The sequence below is a fragment of the Parus major genome, chromosome 5 (genome assembly GCF_001522545.3).
Source record: "Parus major isolate Abel chromosome 5, Parus_major1.1, whole genome shotgun sequence".
NCBI lineage: Eukaryota > Metazoa > Chordata > Aves > Passeriformes > Paridae > Parus > Parus major.
Window position 1 is genome coordinate 29,315,818 of NC_031774.1, and position 20,167 is coordinate 29,335,984.

A 20,167-nucleotide genomic window follows, 5' to 3' on the forward strand; every position below is an offset into this window, starting at 1 on the left:
TCCTGTTGCTTAATTAGGTATTGTCTACAGGAGGGAAAAAAAGCAGTTGGGTACCTGTGTTGCCTTCTGAAAAGCAGAGTGGTATGTCATGTCATGGTCCTGCTTACTGCTTTAAGTCACTGCAGAGAATGTTTTCTCAGAGTTGCTAAGACATTTATTCAGTCCTTCCTCGAGCAGCTGTGCTCAGCTGACATGCTCATTTGCAAATACCCCAATATCTGCCCACTGAGGGCCCTGCTATAAAATGTATGCTTGCCCATTTCCCAGCACCAAATCTACACAAGCAACTCACTAACTTTCCTTTGTTCATTTCACCAGTCAAAATTCTTTTAAAATATAAAAAAGTCATGTGTTTTCTCAACTGTGCTTTTATGCAATATCCACAGAGCAAATTCCCAGAGCCAGTTTCCTAGACATTATACTAATGGCTTAGTGGAAATTAAGCAGGAACACAGAACCCAAGTAGGCTGTTTCTTCATGTTGACCTGCCTTAAATTTTTCAAATTGCTCCATTAAGCACAGGATGGCTAAAGGCAAAATGTCAAGCCCTGGCCTGGATGCTTTGAACTGCAGACTAGTGATTCTGAGGAACATGACTGGTATTCAGGGTGGTCTTATTAAGCCACTGTTGATGTAGCTGTAAATACCTTGGGGCCCTTACTGGCCTCATCAGAGCCTTCAGTGAGAGGCCTGTGTCAAATTGAGTCTCTGAGAGGAAAGGCTGAGTTTTACACCCAGAATGTTCTCAGGGTCAACAGCCAATCAAGCTGTAACTAGCAATGAAAGGATCTCTTAAGAGTTTTGGGATCAAAGTCCCAGAATTAAAATGTCTTCTATTATATCTTATTTTGGGGAAAATGGACAGGTTCTCCTAACAACGTGAATCCTCCATGGAGTTGCCTGGAAGTACTATAAGAAAATAATATTATTTGTTACTTGGCACTTTCGTGCCTGGATTTTTGGGAGCCTTGAGAATGTAAAATAACTGTAGGTATAGTTAGTGAAATGTCTAGTCCTCAGCATCTTTGAGCAATTCAGCTTGTTTGAGGCTGCATAAAATCTGTCTAAATGGGAAAGAAGATGGCAATGCAGAGTATAATTTTTCATGTTAGAATTTATAGTGAAATAATTTTTTTAAGATCCAAACTTTTTCTAAGTTACTTTTTATGATTGGCATAGCTCATTGCTAAATTAAAGCTGTCTTAAGCTGATAACATTGTCCTAAACTTTTTAATTTGTAATGCTGTGAGAGTTTACCTCCTGTGCAAATAGTCAAGTGGATCCATTCCTTTCTTGTTGTTCCTTTTATACTCGCCCAAATGGTTTTGAGCATTTCCCTGGGAAGGTATTTAAATAAGCCACTTTCTCCTTTTGTTGCTGTGTTCCCAGGATGCCAAGTGCACGACTTTGGAGATTTGAATTTCACTCAAGTTCCCAATGATGAACTGTACAACAACCTGATTTTGTATCCGCGGTCGGTGGGCTTGGCCAGCCAGATCCTGGCTGATGCAGTGAGCAGAGCAGTAGCTGCTGGACACAGATGTGTGACTTTAGGAGGTGATCACAGGTGAGCTGAACTAAAAACAATTAGTGGTTCATGCTGCAGGTTGACACTTGGAGTGCAGGAGTTTAATTTAAAAAGCAAGGAGACTGGACGAATAACTGGGAGGTCATTTCTTGGCAACACCTTAGGGTTGGGCATTTAGGGGAACACAGAAGGCAGCTACAAAAACCTGACCTTCTCAGACAGTACTCACCAGTTCCAGACTGGTCTGTGATCAGTTGTGCAGATGCACAACTAAAGTTTTCCTCTTTGGGGAAGTTTGAGTCATCGGGTTCCTTCAGGGGAACTGTTCAGTTTCTTTATTGCTGAATGTTTAGTGACGTGTCTCTTTTGCCCATCACATCTTAGGACAGGTTTGTAATGCCTACACCAAGACAATTTTGCAATAGATCTTACATAATGAATCTTTTTCCTCTTTTTCACTAACATTTGGTCTGAGAATTGGTTAAGATGGTAGGGCATGTAAGAAGGAATTGTGGGGGAAGGTGTCATGACTAGAATAAAAAAAGGCTAGGTTTTCTGGGGCATTTGGATCTAGAGCAGGTGAAGATTAAGTGTGTGGGAAGGGTGACAGCAGAAGGCTCTGGCTTATCTGTCACTACAGCCCTACAATTACTTGGGCTCCTGGAATCACAGCAGCAGCATGCCCTGCAGTTCGTATGGGATGTTTCCTTTATTGTCACAGATGTCTGATGTGAGGAAATGTAACAACATGGCTGACTGAAGCTGAGAGACTCCTATTGTCCTTGTAGTTGTCTGGAGGAGAAATGGTGACTAAAGACTTTATTACTGTACTTCTAGCTTGGCACTTGGTTCTGTCAGTGGCCATGCACGGCAGTGCCCACACCTCGGAGTGATCTGGGTGGATGCACACGCTGATATCAACACGCCTCTCACAACTCAGTCTGGAAGCCTCCACGGACAACCTCTCTCATTTCTCCTGAGGGAGCTTCAAAATAAAGTGAGTATCCTGATTGTAGTTATCCTACATGGCAACCTCAGAGCATTGCACCATTGCTGATGTAGGGTCCTTTCTTGCCTGCTGCAAGTGCAGATCTTTTCTATCAGAGCACAAGGAAAGATATGTATGATTGTGTGTGTACATGTGCACACACATGCACACATATACACAAGTGCCACAAACACATATAAACACAGATACAGACACAGAAACACGAATAAGAAAAAGCTTTTCTTTGTGTTAGCACCCTTGTGGGCTGCACAGTGAGCTGCACACAGCTGACTGTGGTTCTCCTGTGTCACGAGTTGTTGCCAAGGCTGGGCAATGGCAGCACTGCTACCAACTGAGCAGGAACCTCCCCTCAGCCCAGCCTGTGAGAGCCGAGCTGAGCTCACCTCCAGAAACAGCTGGTTCCTGCATACCTTGTACGCTGCTTCTGCTTAGTTTGGCTCTTCCATGTTTTGACAACCTTGGGGCCTGACAGGGGCTGTTCCTGTATGATCTCTCCTAACTGGCTGCTCTGGCATTGGCTCTACTGTAAATATTACAAATCAGAACAGCTGTAACTGCTTGCAGTGAGCTTTTAAAGAGAGAGCCTTTTTCTTGGAAAAGAGGTTAAATTATCAAAAAAGCTGTTTCCTGGGGCACAGAGAATGTGCATGGCCCATTTTTGCTGCTGTCAAGATGCTGAACGTTAGGCTGACCTAAGGCCTATGTACTCTGCCTGGCCTATGTGGGCTGTGTCACCCTGTACAGGGACCTGCAGCACCGTGCAGTGAACAGCGAGGCCTCTGCAGCAGGGACCTTGGTACAACAATCTTCTTCTGCTGAAGCTCAGGCTGGAGAGAGAGAGCAGGATCAGCAACTGTGTCTTGAGAATGGATGCTGGAGCTGCAGAAAACCTGACTGCTTTATTTTGGCATTCTGCATTGCTTGTTATTATTCCTAAATTTCTTGGTTCTCTCTGACTAGTTTGGGGTGCTGTGCTGCTGGAAGTATGCCCTTTCCAAGCAAGAACAGGTATTTTTAAATCTATATGGCTACTGAAGATACCAGTGCATCAGTTCCTGTTCAGCATGGCAATACTGCAGTCATCTCATAAAGCTCTTCTGCTTTTTCTCTTGCAAATTCTTTTGAATTATTTCCATCCACAAGTCTGATGCTTTTATATACTTCACGCTTTCTAGTCATTCTTATGTCTAGGTCTCTGCAGATGTGTTGGAATTCCCAAAATAATGCAAAACTAAATGTGGCTTTTTGGAACACCCCCTGAACGTGAAAAGGTTACTGTACTTCTACTTTTTTGCCCATAAGTTAAAGAGGGTGATATTTTTTTTTCTTTTTGACAACTTTCTTAAGGGAGATAAGAAGAGAAAGAGACAATTTTGTGAATTTTAGGGTTCAACTAAGGTGAACAGTTTATGGCTTGGTGGGAACAGGGAAAAACTAAAGTTCTGTGAGAGCTGAGGAAGGAGCTACTGGTCTGCTGGGTTCCAGTTCTTGAGCAGCATAGAAAAGCAGTAATTTTTTTACAATTATTGGGCTTTTTTGACATGCTAAAAGAATACCTGTAAGCTTTCTGGGGTGAGTGGAGGAGCAGCTTTCTTGTGAGCAGCAGTAGTGAAGAGAGAATAGGATTAGGCTATGCTTAGTGGCAAGCTACTCAGGCATGGTGCTGGTTATGGGGTCTTGTCACAAGCCCAGCTCAACTCCAGCAGCGCAGATGCCTGTGCAGAAGGTGCTCACACGAGGCTTGGCTGTGCACTTGCACAAACAGGCATGTGCACTCACCTGGGGTTTTTTTTACCCTACTGTATTCCTGTTTAGAGGGTGGAAAGCCAACAAAGTCCTGCTGGTAGCACGAGGCTTCTACAGCACTATGAATTTTTACATAGCTCTTTAGCAGTAGCAGAATGTGCCTTTGGCAATGATTTGTCTGGCTAATGTCCCTCGGACTCTGGAGCAAACTGTTATGTGTGCAGGAGTACGTGGCTCACCCTCTTACTCTCATCCAGTACAGCAGTTGAGTCAATAATGGGACAAAAAAAATTATCATCCTTTCCTGACTGCTTCAGGGCTCCTGGAACCATCCAGACTCACTAACTGCTATAATACCTTCCCATAAAATGCCTGCACCTCTGGCTTTACTATCAGCAACTCCTTTTCCATTGTAACAAAGAAAATAACCTGTCAAAGGCAGTTAATACATTCAATTTTATTTATTTATAAACAAAGTAGTGTAATTGCAGCTTTAATCTACTGAATCATTGATGCTAGAGTTATCTGACAATATTATCATTATTATGCTCAGTTTATAGTGTGGTGATGAGTTTTGCAGAATTCATTTTTGAAACCTGAATTTATTTTTCCTAGTTGTCTCCAATTCATTTATCCCTTTTCTTAATTCATGTCTGGAGAAGTTTCAGGTCATTGTCCTAGAGCAGCAAATACTTTTATAATCTGTGCTAATTTAACCCAATGTAATTAAATATGGCTATGAATGTGTTAACTGTTAAAAACATCCGATACTGTAATCAGAATATAATTAGTAACTGAGAAGTCTAGGAGGGAAACAAAACCTTCTAGATGCTTGACAGCTATGTTGGCTGTAGCCATTTTCAGAGCTGAAAGAAGAGAAATTTGAGTTAATTTAAATCAGTCTTAAAATTAGTAGGCATTACTAACTGAATGTTTTTATAATTCCATACTGTGACTACTTAATTACCAAAGCTGAAAAATAATGACTTCATAATCTTTCAGTTGCTGTCCTTGAACTACTCACTTCAATTCTGCATGAGAAGCCGGCATGATGTAGCCCACTCTGGAGGTCCAACTTCTTGCCCTGCTTTTTTCCTCTCTTTTATTTTTTCTTTTTTTTTCAACTTCCCACTTGAATTTATCCACCTTTAATACTGTCTTTGTAAGTTTCTATGACTTTGGTAGTTCTCCTAAGGTGTCTTGGTTTTCATTCTTTCACCTAAGCATCACCATTAAGTGCCCTGTGTAAGTGATCTACATCTGGATATGTACTTTAGCATTACTCTTTACAATCACTGATGCAAATTACCTATTGCTTGTGGATTTGGGCTTTTTAGTCCTCCTCTTCAAACTGGAAAATATGGAAGAGTTAAAAACTTCATCCATTAACATTCAAATCAGATAAAGTCCTATCACTTTACTGATAAAGTTGAGTGAGCTGAGCTGGACATAGGAGTGAAGGTAAGGACTGATTACATCAGCTGAACCCCCAAAAGCAGAATTTTCTCTATCTAGAAAGATGCTATAAATTAATACAAAATTTTCACGGAAGCATTAAATAGCATTTTGTTAGGTATTAACTGACCCAATACCAAACTTTTGCTTGCAGGTACCACAACTTCCTGGCTTTTCCTGGCTGAAGCCCTGCATTTCAGCATCTGACATTGTGTACATTGGTTTGAGGGATGTGGATCCTGCTGAGTAGTAAGTTGGTTTAGGTTAAATGATTTTTGTAAAGGCTGAAATAATGAGCTTGAAATCATGTCCATAAGGCTTGCTAGATTTCAGCTTAAACCAGTAATGATTGTTTTTAAAAAATTATTTTCACAGTTATATTTTGAAGAACTTTGACATCCAGTATTTTTCCATGAGGGATATTGATCGTCTTGGAATTCAGAAAGTTATGGAAAGAACCTTTGAACAACTGCTGGGCAGGTAACAAACTGTTACCTAATTTAAACTACTCTTGTTGAACATCTGGTTTCCTGAAAGTCATTTAAATGAAGGTCACTTGATGTAAGGTGGCTGTACAGAACTGTGACAGTGTCCAGTATACAGGAAAGTCTCAGCACTGCAACCATTTCAGAGTCTTTGGCAGATGGCTGAGACAGGTTACATGACTCACTACAGTCATGGCTCTGTTTTATACTATTTGGTTCTGTTAAGTAATTCTGCGTTTTCTGCAGTTTGACATCATGTTTGAATCAACTCAGACTGCAGGATGCACATTATACTTTTAAAAATACATATAGAAACTTGACAGTAACTTGAAATGAGTTATTGGTATGGGAGGCAGAAGCATTTGATGGCTTCCTCCTTAGACCACTCACACACAATGTCCTGATGGCAACTGCCAGTGCAACTGGGAAAGTTCACTTTAACCACTCCCTTACTGCAGCTCACTACTGCACCCTTGTTCAAGTTTGGGGAACCAGGTCAGGGAGCAGCAAATCATGCTGGCCTAGGAGCTGAAAGAAAGTCAGTTAGAAAGGGTAACCTCTCCTACAGGTTAGAACCTGCAGCTGCAGGCTGCTGTTTTCTAAAGCTGTGCTCACCCTTCCTAGCTGCAGCTGTGCCAAGTAAAGAAGATGATAATCCAGATGCTTTCCTTATTGAGCATCTGCAGTAAGTTGGAAGTACGCAGTCTGCCACTTCAGTAATTCATTTGAGTGATGAGCAGTGTCCAGTTTATTAAGCTGTCATCAGCTGGCAGATGATATAGTAAGTAACTAACATTTCAGGTTTGAGATTATATTTTACTACTTCAGCAGTTAGGCTACATGGCAGTGTTTGGAGACAGCCTTTAAGAATTGACCTGAAAAATGCTCATCTTGATGAACTGTCAGTGAAATCCTTGAGCTCGGTGCTTCCTCCATCCTAGCTGCCATGCACATCAGTGTTTCAGCCTTCACCCTGGCTTTCTGTACAAAAGGAGAAAAGGCTGGATTGTATCATACACTTCTCTACATCATTCCACTAAGATGACAAATACCAGTAAAGATGGTTTGAACTAAAGGACTTATCTTCAACCAAATCCTCACTGAGTAGATGTTTGATGTATGTGAGACATGGTTCAAGGAGCTTGATGCTATTTTGCTGATTAGCCTGGACAGTAAGAGATGCACAAAGAAAACATTTAAGGATCTAAGATTGCTTTTCTTGTTTTTATTCTGTCTCAGGAGACAGAGACCAATTCACCTGAGTTTTGACATTGATGCTTTTGATCCCTCACTGGCTCCAGCAACAGGGACTCCTGTTCTAGGTGGATTAACTTACAGAGAAGGCATGTACATCACAGAGGAAATACACAACACAGGTAGGAGCTGACCAGCAGTATGGGGCTGAGCAAGGACAGAACAAACTACCCAGAGCTCATACTGGCTATGTTTTTCCTGTGTAAATAGATAGTAAATGTAGTCAAAGCAAAGGTGCCACCAAAGTCAATTCTGCCTTCACTAAGGAAAAAAGAAGTCCTGTGGTTGAGCACTTGCCTTGCTATTGGAAGCAGCTTAGCCATCAACAACTTCAGCTTAGCAGAAGAAAATAAAATGCACAGTATATTAACAACTAATGTCAAAAATGTGTAATACTGTTCCCTAATCTTAAACCCATAAGGTGAGATGTGAAAATGGGCATCTGGAATACAAAAATGGGTGCAAACAATCTTAAATAGTTTGAAGTTCCATTCTAAGATTCAAGACTAACAAGTCAAGCTTTCATAAAATATACTGCAATTGACTCAATAGATGAGGACTTTTTATCTTATTACCATCAAGTTTTTATTTAATATGTTTAAACAGTATTATTTGCAGTAAAAGAAGGTTAAAAAAATCCCAACCAGACAATAGTCTATAAATTCATTAATAGGATGGCAAAAGAATACGATGTGAGAAAATTTTGTAACCCCTCATTTTTGGAATGTTTATGAAAACATTCCTCTCATACAAGTGTATGGAACATCAAACGTTTTTCCTGAATGCTGAAAGCATGAATGAGGTAGTGATGACATAAGAAAGAACCAAATTAAAAACACAACTTTGCATCTGAGAACAATAACCTCATCCCTCACATGAGAGCCAATCTTAGCTGTCTAAGGGGTAGAGTAGGTCACAAACCCAAATACCAGACTTGCTGCAATGAATAAAAGGCTGTGAACAAAACCTTGGAGAGGACAGTACCCTTTGTCAGAGTAACAAAGCTGCAAATCATTTTCACAGGAATGCTTTCAGCTGTAGACATGGTTGAAGTCAATCCACTGCTGGGAGCTTCTCAAGAGGCAGTGAAAGCAACTGCTCACCTTGCAGTCGATGTGATAGCAACGTGCTTTGGGCAGACAAGGGAAGGAGCACACATTGCTTTCGATGAACTCCCAACACCCAGCTCTCCAGATGAATCTGACAGTGAAGAGCAAGTGAGGATTTAAGACCCCAAAGTGTTGGATATATTGGACACTACAGAGCTCTGCTGAGGCACTTGAGTGGATAGATTGTCAACACTTGGCAAATACTGTTAACTTCTCAATTTTTAAATAAACTAGCTTTTCCATTGATCAGTGGCTACTTTATTACATACCAAGATTTATTCATTTAGTTAGGTATATACAAAATGAGACAATAAAATATTTATTACCTTCTTATTAATCTTACCAGTAGTTCAAGCCTGTTTCTTTTTACTCCCATTCTCTGTCTTTCAAGTATCAGTACAGTTTCTGTTGAATGTGCTGTCTCATGACTCAGTTCAACCCTCAGACAGTCAAAGGGAGCAGATAGCCCATCCTGTTCCTCATCAGTGGAAAAGCTCATCTTGGCCATGAATGTTCATTTCTTGCGAAAGAACTTGAAGTAGACCACACCTCCTAGGATGGCCAGTTCCAGGATGATGATAATTGACAGCAACAACTTATTTGTGGTTACTCTAGAATTAAAAAATAAAAATCCAAGGTTTGTTTTTTATTCCACCTTGTTTATGAAAGCAGACTCTAGATCCAGATCAGCATTATCTTACCTTCCCTGTTTCAGCATGACCACACTGTGCTTTTCAAGAAGCTCTTAACAAGCAGAAAGGGCCAAACTCAATAGTTCACTACTCATGTTTTCCTGGAAATCCTGTTTAAATCTCCTATTTCAGCAGTAGCAGTTCTGTTCCTCTTCCCATGTCCCTCAGAAGGCAGATCATTGCTCTATATGTGCCTACTCCTTCAGTTAAGCAAAGAGGAAAACAACACGATGTCCTGTGCTAAAACCCTCATTGTGGTGCTTTTATGTGAAGTATGTTGTTGAAGAAAAACTAAAATCTCAAAATAATAATGTATTTCTACTACTGAAAACTAGACAGTTATCACAACTTCCTTTAGCAATGGGCATAAAGGAAAGATTGTGAGGAGGTAAGTATCTACTGGGACTACAATTTATGAACTTTTTAATTAAACAATACAGCTGAACTGCAAATCCACTTAAGCCAAGATTTTAGCCATCAAAACAGTAGATGGTCCGGCTCCAAGCATCTCGTGGGCCAGCCTAGGACTAACTTCTCTAGGGCATTAGCTGGTGTGGACTAAACAGATTTGTCTGTGTCGTCAGGCATCTAACTCGCCCAGTGCTGCAGTGATTTATGGCACAGCTTTCCCCAACCCAAATGAGTGGCATCTGAAGGCACCAGGAGCAATTGACTGTAACTTCTGTCCTTACCACGGTTTGGATGGTTGAAGAGCCCACATCACCCTGATCAATAGCCTATACTCCATTAAGCAATTACCAAAGAGGAAAACACACAAATTAGCATCTGCATATGGGCACATACTCTGTTTACACATTCCCTAAAATGTCTCAGCAGTCCCAGTTGATACTCTTTTTCCCCCCTAAATCCAGCAGTGCCCCATGCTGCTGTCAGTCACACCACTCACCTCCGGGACATCGAGCGTAGAATCTTGCGACTCTTGCTCAAGTTCTCACTTGTATTCACCAGCTGAAGAGAGACAGAAGTTACTTGTCACTTAAACAAACACACATCAGCTCTGGGAAGATGCACGTGAAAGCAGCTGCTGTTGAAATGCTGCAATGAATTATAGACACAACGTTGTTTTCTACCCACAATACCAGGTGGAAGCATTTCCTCTTTTCTAATGAGAAATCAGGACTTTTGTGAATACTTTCCCTTAGCTATATACAAAGATAAGCAATTTGAGACCACTTTCTTCCTCTAATTAATATATAAATATCAGAAAGTTGGTACTAGCTTCTTTCATTAAGTTTCATTTCATTATTCTAGTTGTTAACACTAGAAGAAAGTGATACTGATGTGTTCACTGCAGTGCATATCAAACTGTTTGAAATGCAGCTCAAGTTCTATCAAAGAAAGAACTGTGTTGTACTGACAGGTCTAAGTGACCCAGTGGGTACAAGCTCTGAGCTGTTAATGGATAATCCATTTCAGCTTTGTATTGCCCAGAAATGAACTTCCCAGCATACCTAGTCAGCTATTAAGAAGCATGTAATGAAGTGAGGTTATAGACAAAAAAGGTGTTGCTTCACAGATATGATTCATGATGCGTGGCCACTGGTCCCCCGGTAGGATTTCATTTTTCCACTTCCAAACATTCTAGGGAAGTGAAGGGTAAACCAGGTCACTTATATCACAGACTCCTGCCTGCACAATTCCTCTGTAGTTTAACACATGACCCTCAACTACAAAACTGCTTGTATGTTTCTTTGCACTGAGATGGACTGGACAAAACTGGGAAGGAAACTATCAAGTCCATTTGGAGCTTAGCAGATTTCAAATCTTCACTACAAAAGAACAAGTAAGAAGAAAGTCTGCTTCCAGTTGGAATGTGTGGTTCACACAATTCCACAACTCGCTGCCTAAGAGGCTCACAACAGAAGTCACAGATACAGTTTAGTGATGAGCACAGCAGTGACGGGTTAATGGCTGGACTTAATGATCTTTGAGGCCTTTTCCAACCTAAACAATTCAATGCTTCTATGAACAGTCTGTTGAGAGACTATGATGCCTGAAAGACTGTACTATTTTTCATTAGCTAAAGGACAAAAACAATACCTACAAAACTTAAGATCAATTTCCTTTCCTGCGTTCTAATCCAAATTTTGGAACAGGACAAATCAAATTCTGACTGAAATGACAGAACCACTTAAATGAAAAAGCTACAGGCTTTGTTTTGGCTGAGTGGGCTTAATTGCCAAACTCAGTGTCTCCTGAAGTCAATCACCTAAAAGCTTTACACTCGGAATACCTTGCACACACAAAATCCTGTCAATTTGTTAGTTCAAAAATCATATTGTTAGTTTTGCATAGTGTATAAACAAAACAAGTGGACTAGTTTTTGAGGCTTTTGCAACAGAAGCAGAGCCTCTTGAACCAAGGATGAGGAATAGGCACCTTGTTCAACAACATTTTCTCCCTCCCTGCAAATATTGGAAAGCTAGTGATTAAGTAATTATTCTTCTGCAAATCTCTTTGCATTACAAAAACAAGAACTTGCTAACTGCTTCCAAAATCTTAACTTTTACTAGTAATCTAGTCAAAAGGCAAATCATTAACAATTTTGTACTCTGTAACTTCTTCAGTAATGCTATTTTTTCCTAGCAAATCTATAGGTCTAATCTCCCATCTTGCACAGACACAGCAGCAGACATCTGACCACCATGGGTTTGGACCCTTCTAATTATTCTTCTTTTATGAGAACAAATAGAAATGTGGCAGCCTGAATTTGGTCTGTAGAAATACCCAATCGGATTATTACACCTAGGAAGAGAGTAATTACTGGCATACAGTTCCCACTAAAGTAACATCAGATTGTTTCAGAGCAGTGCCCAGTTTCCTGCTCACCCTGCTCTTGGTGCGTTCCAGCTGCTCCCGCTGCTCCCCAAGTTCCTCGATGATATCTGTGCCAATCTGATCGGTTTCAGCAGCGATTCGGTGCGAGCGCTCGATGCTCTCACTGGCTCGGTTCAGACTGTCTGTGCCCTGGAGGAGCAGCACCCTCTGTGACTGCAGATTTGTCTGAAAAATATTGGATGTGTAACTATTATGCACAAAGACAGAAGACTTCTGACATTAAAAAGTTTTAATGTAACTCCACAGGCCATCCATCTGTATTAGCTGTACATCTTACAGTTAACAGAAGCAGCCCAGTTAATTTTGGCTGAGCCCTGTTCACTTTGTAAGATTATGGCCAAATCTGGCTAAATTTCAAAAAAGGATACAGCACTAAAGAGTAAAAACAGTTCAAAAAAAATTGTCTTTGTAACAATTTACTCTTCCATCAAAGAACATTTACATGAAAATAGTATCTTTCTTTTCCAGATGCTAACTTTTTACTTCCATTCACATCTAAAGTCAGCCTTGAGACTTCACAGTTGGTTGCCAGGGAGATAATTAAGAGTTTACAGTCAAAAGGATTAGGAACAAACAGCACTAACAGATGGACTGCTAAGTAACAAAGATCTTCTTTTCATGCCAGTAGCCTGGGCTAGAGGATAAGGAATGTTTGCTGACCTTGGGGTCAGAAGGTAGCTCAAAATAAAGTGTTTTCTTAAGCTTCAGAAAGTCTAATCTATCACCCTGCTCTCAGGTTTTAGAGTAATCAGTCAAAAGGAATCAAATGCAAAAATTTCCTAAGCTAAAGCAGAAGGAAATACTATGCAAAGAACCCCCCTCAAACCGTCCTCATCTAAGGCACAAAAATGAAAAGCCCACCTCCATGAACTTTCTGTAGAGATCACAGCACTTTGAAGACAATAAAGAGATTCAGCTTCACTGGCTCAGATGTCTCTAAGCCTATCTGGTACCAAGAAATTGGTGCACTTTGTGCATTGTAGCAGCAAAACCATAGTGAAAAAAGCAACAGAGGAAAAATCCTTGTATTTTCTTGAAACTATTTACACTAAGATCACTTAAAAGATAATTCTACCAAAGAACCTATACAATGCATGATTCACACTTTGCTAGTTTTGGAGATTAGAACTAGGTGAGTTAACTTTTTTTATTAAGTAGCAACACTTCTGTGTTTTCCCTTCTGTAGGGGAATGATTAAATGAAGAGTTTCAGTACAGAATGTTGTGCAAATTACTAGTCACATGGCTTTCAAGGAGTTCAATTTTGATTACATTACTATCTTTGTTTTAGAACAGAAAAGCTCTCCTGAGTTCCAGGTGTTCTTTGTCCTCCCTGAGATATTCATGTTACATGCAGAGAGATGTACAGTGAGTTATAAAAGCACAGAGGTGGTTTAAAGTAGAAACACTGTAAACAACGCATCTGTGCTACTGCTTTTGCACAATCACAGCCAAGTTAAATACAATTTACATCTAATCCTCACACTCTGCTCATTTTCTGTGGCGAAGATTCCATATTTTGTATCGCCTTGGTTTCCACGGCCCAATCCCAGATCTGTGCTTTTCATCTCTCTCTGGAACATGGACAGGTCTCTTCTGTATGCTCGGATTTTGCTCATCATTTGATTGCGGAAAGGCACAGGAGCGTACTTCAGTTCCTCCTCCATTTCCCGCAGCTTTAACAAAAGAAAGCATGTTTATTCTTTAAAGCACCAAATCTATTCCCAGCAGCACCTGTACTCAAAACTCAGCACCAAATGAAGGGATTCACATGTTTGTGTTGGACTGGCTGAGGGGGAAACCCCAAACCCCATGCCCCAGTATTGTGTACACCACACTACCCAATGCTGTTGAGCCCACGTGCATTTTCAGATACATAATGCCTCAACAAAAAATTCCCAAGCTTAAACACTTGATTTTTTTCCCCTGAAACATCACTCTAAGTTTCAAAATTTGAAATTCTAACTTTCTTATAAGTTTAAGCATTTATAGGATGGGTAACAGCTTTCTATCACATCTGTGCAACAGAGACAGAATCATAGGATAGTTTGGGTTGGAAGAGACCTTGTTCCAACACCCCTGCCACAGGCAAGGACACTTTCCACTAGACCAAGTTGCTCAGAGATCCATCCAACCTGTCCTTGAACACTTCCAGGGATGGGGCATCCAGAGCTTCCCAGGAAAACTGTTCCAGTGTCTCACCAACCTCACAGTTAAGTTTCTTCCTAATGCCAAATCTAACCCTTTGTCAATTTAAAGTCATTACCCCTTTCCTATCACTACCTGCCCTTGCTCAAAGTCCCTCTCCAGCTCTCTTGTAGCAATCTCAATTGTCTGTCTTTCCTCACAGAAGAGGTGCTTCATCCCTCTAATCTTCATGGCCCTCTCTGGACTCACTCCAACAGTTCCTTGTCCTTCCTGTGCTGCACCCCAGAGCTGATGCAGGGTTCCAGGTGAGGTCTCAGCAGAACAGAGCAGAGGGGCAGAATCCCCTCCCTGCCCTGCTGCCCACGTTGCTCTGGATGCAGCCCAGGACACGTTTGGCTCTCTGGGCTGGCAGTGCCCATGGCTGGGTCATGTCCAGCCTCTCACCCAGCAGCACCCCCAAGTCCTGCTGGGCAGAGTGCTCTGATCTGTTCATCCCCCCAGCCTGTGTTGACATTGGGGATTGACCTGAACCAGTTAAAGGACCTTGCACTTGCAGGTCCTAACAACCTGCATATTGAAATATGGAAAGAAAGCTTAATCCACAATGTCTTGTTTTAAAAGACAAGTCACATGGCTTTTTGGTGCTGTTCCCTATCACGTGCTGTCCAGTAAGCCTATACACTACTACAGAAAGATCAGACAGGCTAAGACCAACATGAAAAAATACAGTAGGGTGATAAAAAACCCCAAGCAGCAGATTCTCTACATGCTTGCCTTAAAACCACTAGCAATTTTAATTGTACCTCCACCACTCTACTTTTTTCAACAAAGTGAAGGCAGTATCCTGCACTTTTTTAACCAAGCACTCAAAACCCCCTCGAAACACACGTAAGAATATTTGTCTATGTATATAAGTATACACAACAGTCTTAACAAACACAGACACCCCTATCAGATCAATCATCAAACAGTAAAAAAATTAAACTCCTGCCTGCCAGAATAGTAACATAAAAATGTAACATTTGTAGTATTGTCCTTTTTAAGGCATCAGTCTTTCACCCATCAGGAAGGCTGGAAGCCTCACACTCACCGTCTCGTTGGCTTCACGCTGCTTCTCATCGAATTCTCGAACCAGTTTTTTCTTCTCCTCTGGGAAAGTAAAAGCAGTATGTCAGATGAACTACAGAGAAATGACAACAGAACTCCAATGCAATCCATTAGGGAAGCTGCCACAGACAGCTGGCTGCAGAACACCAGGTCAAAATTTATCTCAAATGGGAGCAGCTTGTTCTTACAACTTTTCAGAAGGGAATGGGTCAAGAGAGCAGAAATCGCTCTTCCAAATGCTGAACACTGCCTCTGGTAGATAAAAGAAGTGATTTTTCAAATATTTTTCTGACCTACTGTCCTTCAATGTCCACTGACAGAATTGCATGTTGAAAAACATTTAGTGTGAAAGAACAGCAAAGAAGACACATTGGTAAACAGTTCATAAATACATTTCTTATTTTTTGCAAACACTTGGCAAGATTACTGAAGGTTGAAACTATAACTTGGATTTAAACAGAACATCAGGTCAATCTACATTTTCAAGTGAGCCCTGAAGGTCCTGGGAGATCTGGCACTCTGCATTCCTATGGTCATAAAGAACCTAAGTACACAGAATGAGCATTCCAGAGTTCTCTGAGATAAAAGATGCCAGCAAGGTATCACCTCAGGTTCACAGAATAAAGCCCAAATGCTTCCCTCTTCTGGAACAACATGAGTTGTTTGAATCAGCCAACTAGACATTTTAGTTGTTTGAGACAGTCATTTACCCAGATCTGTGTACCTAGAGTTTTGGAGACCAAAGAATGGGTTTCACTATTTTTAGGAACTAATGGGTTACTCTACTTCTAAACAAAACCTTAAGGCATGTATTTTTCATGTGTTAAAAACCTATCATATCTCTCTTAACATCCACCATCAATGAAAGTCTAAATCTGAAACTTCACTCATCTCAGCTGAGCAAAAACACATGTTCTGTAATCTTTTGCAAAAGCACTGAAGATGAACACCAGAGGGCTGTTACAGAATACTGAAAACAAAACCAAATTCTACCAGAAAATTGATAATTATACACCTAGTTTAATTCACCTCTCTCAAAAGAGTATTATTCAGTCTTAAACAAAATTATAGGCAGCAGAAAATGTAGACTGCCATCTTGGTAAAACCCTCCAATTAGATTAAAGACAAAATTACATACATTATAAAAACATCATCACAGTAAAAAAACTCACTTGATAATGCCTTTTGGTAAGCACAGTCCTCTGCAAAAGAAGTAGCTTTTAAACCACAGAAGATAGGAAAAAATTTGAAGTGTTCAGAACACTGGCATAAAGCACCTCTCACATACACAATATGCCTAAGCTGTAGGCTTTCCTCCTCTGTTCAAATTCAGACTGAGAGCAGAACTTGAACTGTAGAGAACTTAAGACAGAACTAAAACACATAGTAGCCATGGTCTCACATAGCACATGTAATTATCACAGACCAAGCTACATCATGACTGTTAATATACTGCATATCAGCTGGTATCAGGAAATGCAATTTCACATCCCAATTTATTCAGGAAGAAATGCTGACTTAGAAGGTTCCTAAATACACTCTCGTCAACTTCCTCCATGATTTGCCACCGTATACATTTGTGCTGATGCCATTGTTTGTGTAGCTGGGTTACAAGTGAAATTATAAGTGGGTTATAAGTGAAATGTGGAAAAACAGCCTCTGGAAGTTGGTTATTTGTTTCATACAGATCATTTCACTAATCTGGTTCAAGCAGTGCTCTCTTAAACCCACTGCTGCTTCAAAGTCATGGAAACCCATCACAGATCTGGAAAAGCAGCATTTCCCTGCTTTGTTTCTCCCATGCAGACTAAGATGCTGCACTTACAAGCTTGCAACCAAAGAAATGTCAGCTCCCAAAAGGCACAGAATCATGGAATGGTTCAGGGAAGCCAAGCAACAATAGCTTGAGACCTTTTTGTCAACAGACCAACAAGAAATCCAGCAATGTGGCTTGAAAACGTTCTATTGAACCTAGCCAGTATCCAGAAATGCCAAAATACACTGATTCACTTGGCATCACTCTGCATCAAACCACAACTCAAAGCACATGGACAGAACTTCTAAAATGCAGCAGCAGTGCCTGTGCCATAGCAGCATTACCCACATGCTCACTGACAATGAACTGATTCATTTCCAACCAGCTAGGAAGAGATTCAATGGGAAAGCACAGCTAATGGAATTCATGTAGAGGAAAATACATGATTTGAAACTTATCTAGGCTGTTTCCCCTTCTGACAAATTTGGAAGAGGGAAAAAAAGTGTGTTTCTAGAATTAGGAATTTGTCATCTTGTTTATATAGAGCGAAACACCATTTCCAAACCTCTTCCCCTCGAAGATGTCCCAAGGAGTACAGATCATGTGTTGCTTTTGGAGCATAGGAATTGTCTTAAAAGAGTATTCCAAGGTCTCTTTTATCATATCCTGAATATTTTGGGATCAGATAACTTGAAAAATAAAGATATACTCCCTCCTCATAAGTAAAAAAGGCAAACAAAGAACATTAGGAGAGTGGAATGACTCTGCCAGACAGACAAATTCCTAAATCTTAAATTCGTTTAGAAACACTTCCAAAAAATAATGCCAGGATTTTTGCAACAAAAAAATTTAAAGACTAGAACAGTTGTATTAAAATTTTTTAGATTGTATGAAAATTTAGCTGGCAGTTATTTGAAATCTATTAAAAAAAAATTCCAAGTACTGCAAAAATGGTTGCCTGTAAATATTCCATTTAAGCCCAGAGCACAGAATTCACTGCTTGTGACTTCCACACTGTCAAGGAGACCTGACAAAGTTTTACTTCACCAGGAAACTGATCATGCTCATTTCTATAGGAAAATAAGGATTTCTACCAGAAAGAGTATTGCTTCTTTTAAGCTTTTTATCCTTGTAGACTACTAGTGAAATTAAGTCAGGTTTACAAGTTGTCAGTTGCGGGTTTCAACACCTTTCTTGTACCAAACTTTCTGGAAATGCTAATGACAAGGACTGACCCTGAATTTAGCCTATTATTAAACAGAAAGCCAGGTAAGAAACAGGACATTAAGCATTTCCTGCTCTGTGTTATCTAGTGCAGACTGGTATATTCTGAACAAACTGGTTTTATGATTTTATGCAAAACTGATCAACTGTGGGAGAATGAACACTACAGCAGAACGTGGCTGACAGCCCCTGCCCATCACTGGGGTACAAAACCTGAGCTGAGCTACAGCAGCTCATGACAGCTGTGGATTACACTTCTCATAGGAAGGGTTTCATCAGAGGCATTCAATGACACTGGCAAAAATCTCCTTGTCACATTGCTTCCTTTTCTGGTTCTCAGAATGCTGCCAAGTATCAAGGACCGAATCAGAAGCACAGACCCTCACAGAGGAGTGTTCTGTCAGAGCATTTTACCCACTGGTGTGGTATAAAGGATACCTGTAAAACCAGGCTGTGCTTCTAATACTGCTTAGTGTGGCTAGAATGATAGGTTTTCTCTATTTTGTGAGTACATAGTGCACAAACCAGACTTTTAAAACTAATTTAAAATGCAAACATTCTCCAACAAATCTACAGATGCTTCTGGGAAGTTCTGACAATAAAAACTGCATCTATTTCTGCTAATGAAGTTTTAAATGTGAATCCAACATAGGCAAATTTAAAAAAGGGGGAAACCCAAACCCTCAAAACACTGCAGTTGTTACAGCATCACAGAATCAATCAGGCTGGAAAAGACCTCTGCAGTCATTGAGACCATCTGACCTAACACCACCTTGTCAACTAGACCATGGCACTGAGTGCCACATCCAGTGGCACTGGATTTATTTAAAGTTTATTTCCTTAAGCACCTCCGTGGAGGGTGATTCCACCCCCTCCCTGGGCAGCTCACTCCAATGTCTAATCAGCGTTTCTGCGAAGAAATTCTTCCTAAAGTCCAACTTTAACCTCCTGTCGTGCAGCTTAAGACTGTGTCCTCTGGTCCTGTCACTGGACGCCTGGGAGAAGAGGCCGACCCTAACCTGGCTTTCAGGTGGTTGTGGAGAGAGGTCGCCCGGAGCCTCCTGTTCTCCAGGCTAAACTCCAGTTCACATAGAAACAGCATGAAATAGCATCCAAATAAGAACTCCTTCTCAGAGACTGATGCTGTGAACGTAGCACGGCAATGTTTGGCTACGGAGTTGAAATTTGCCAGAGCAGAGGAGCTCCAGGGGAATGAAGCCACACACCTGCACGGCCACCAGGACACGGCAGCAGCTGAAAACCACACACGGCAGAGCCATCCGCCTCCTCCCAGCAGGCGCCTACCAGAAGCGACGTCCCCAATCCCTACAGTTGCAAAGCTCCCCCCGGCCCCGACAAAGTCTTGAGGGGACACTGCCTTCCCAGCTGCTCAAACACGCCTGTCTAATGAGAAGCACCCGGGCACTCCTGCCACGGCCCCGCCGCCGGCCAGGGAGCTCCGCCCGGAGGGACGGCGGCCTCACCCCGGCCCCGTGGGACGTCCACTCCACCTCCCCGGCTCACCGGCCGCGCTGCCCCGCAGCCGCTCGGGGACGCCCCGCAGGTCTCCGTGCAGCCCGCGGAATATCTCGTGCAGCCGCTCCAGGTGCTCCGACGACGCGGACCCGCGGCCCGCCATGGCCCCACAGTCCCCGCGCCCCCGGCCCTGCCCGGCCCGGTGCTTCCGCCGCCGGGGCCTCGCGCACTGCCTGCCGGGAGCTGTAGTCCTGCGGAGGCGGCCGTGCCCGCACGGCGAGGGGGCGCTCGTCCGCCGCCGTCACCGAGCGCCCCGGGCC

General features: G+C 41.6%; 2 protein-coding genes across 4 annotated transcripts; one reads left to right on the plus strand and one right to left on the minus strand.

Annotated features, from left to right (window-relative positions):
* The first annotated feature begins 1,304 nt into the window (after positions 1-1,304).
* ARG2 (arginase 2) lies at positions 1,305-8,928 on the plus strand. The gene is made up of 6 exons (XM_015629684.2): positions 1,305-1,567; positions 2,366-2,525; positions 5,893-5,987; positions 6,114-6,218; positions 7,463-7,599; positions 8,501-8,928. Exons 1-6 carry the CDS (start codon positions 1,320-1,322, stop codon positions 8,704-8,706), a joined length of 951 nt encoding a protein of 316 aa, XP_015485170.2. The 5' UTR covers positions 1,305-1,319; the 3' UTR covers positions 8,707-8,928.
* Positions 8,841-20,049, minus strand: VTI1B (vesicle transport through interaction with t-SNAREs 1B). Of its 3 annotated transcripts, none has more exons than XM_015631390.3 (6): positions 19,896-20,049; positions 15,375-15,433; positions 13,621-13,812; positions 12,129-12,302; positions 10,186-10,247; positions 8,841-9,197 (listed from the first exon to the last, which is right to left on the minus strand). In XM_015631390.3, the coding sequence occupies exons 1-6, from the start codon at positions 20,008-20,010 to the stop codon at positions 9,101-9,103; spliced, it is 699 nt and encodes a 232-aa protein (XP_015486876.1). In that variant the 5' UTR covers positions 20,011-20,049; the 3' UTR covers positions 8,841-9,100. The 3 variants fall into 3 exon arrangements, with proteins under 3 accessions (XP_015486876.1, XP_033371157.1, XP_033371156.1); XM_033515266.1 differs by lacking the exon at positions 19,896-20,049 and adding an exon at positions 19,856-19,874; XM_033515265.1 differs by lacking the exon at positions 8,841-9,197 and having other exon boundaries at positions 10,230-10,334; positions 19,896-20,048.
* Positions 20,050-20,167: the final 118 nt, after the last annotated feature.

What these genes read in the sequence shown, in the direction of transcription:
- ARG2 (XM_015629684.2), top strand. Translation starts at nt 1,320, where the DNA reads ATGGTTTTGAGCATTTCCCTGGGAAGGTATTTAAATAAGCCACTTTCT. An exon ending in TGAGGGAGCTTCAAAATAAA is followed by an intron (nt 2,526 to 5,892) that starts GTGAGTATCCTG and finishes TTTTGCTTGCAG; the next exon opens with GTACCACAACTTCCTGGCTT. An exon ending in AGAGGAAATACACAACACAG is followed by an intron (nt 7,600 to 8,500) that starts GTAGGAGCTGAC and finishes TCATTTTCACAG; the next exon opens with GAATGCTTTCAGCTGTAGAC.
- VTI1B (XM_015631390.3), bottom strand. Translation starts at nt 20,010, where the DNA reads ATGGCGGGCCGCGGGTCCGCGTCGTCGGAGCACCTGGAGCGGCTGCAC. An exon ending in AGCGTGAAGCCAACGAGACG is followed by an intron (nt 13,813 to 15,374) that starts GTGAGTGTGAGG and finishes CTTTTGTTAAAG; the next exon opens with CTGCGGGAAATGGAGGAGGA. An exon ending in TGGAACGCACCAAGAGCAGG is followed by an intron (nt 10,248 to 12,128) that starts GTGAGCAGGAAA and finishes GTCTCTCTTCAG; the next exon opens with CTGGTGAATACAAGTGAGAA.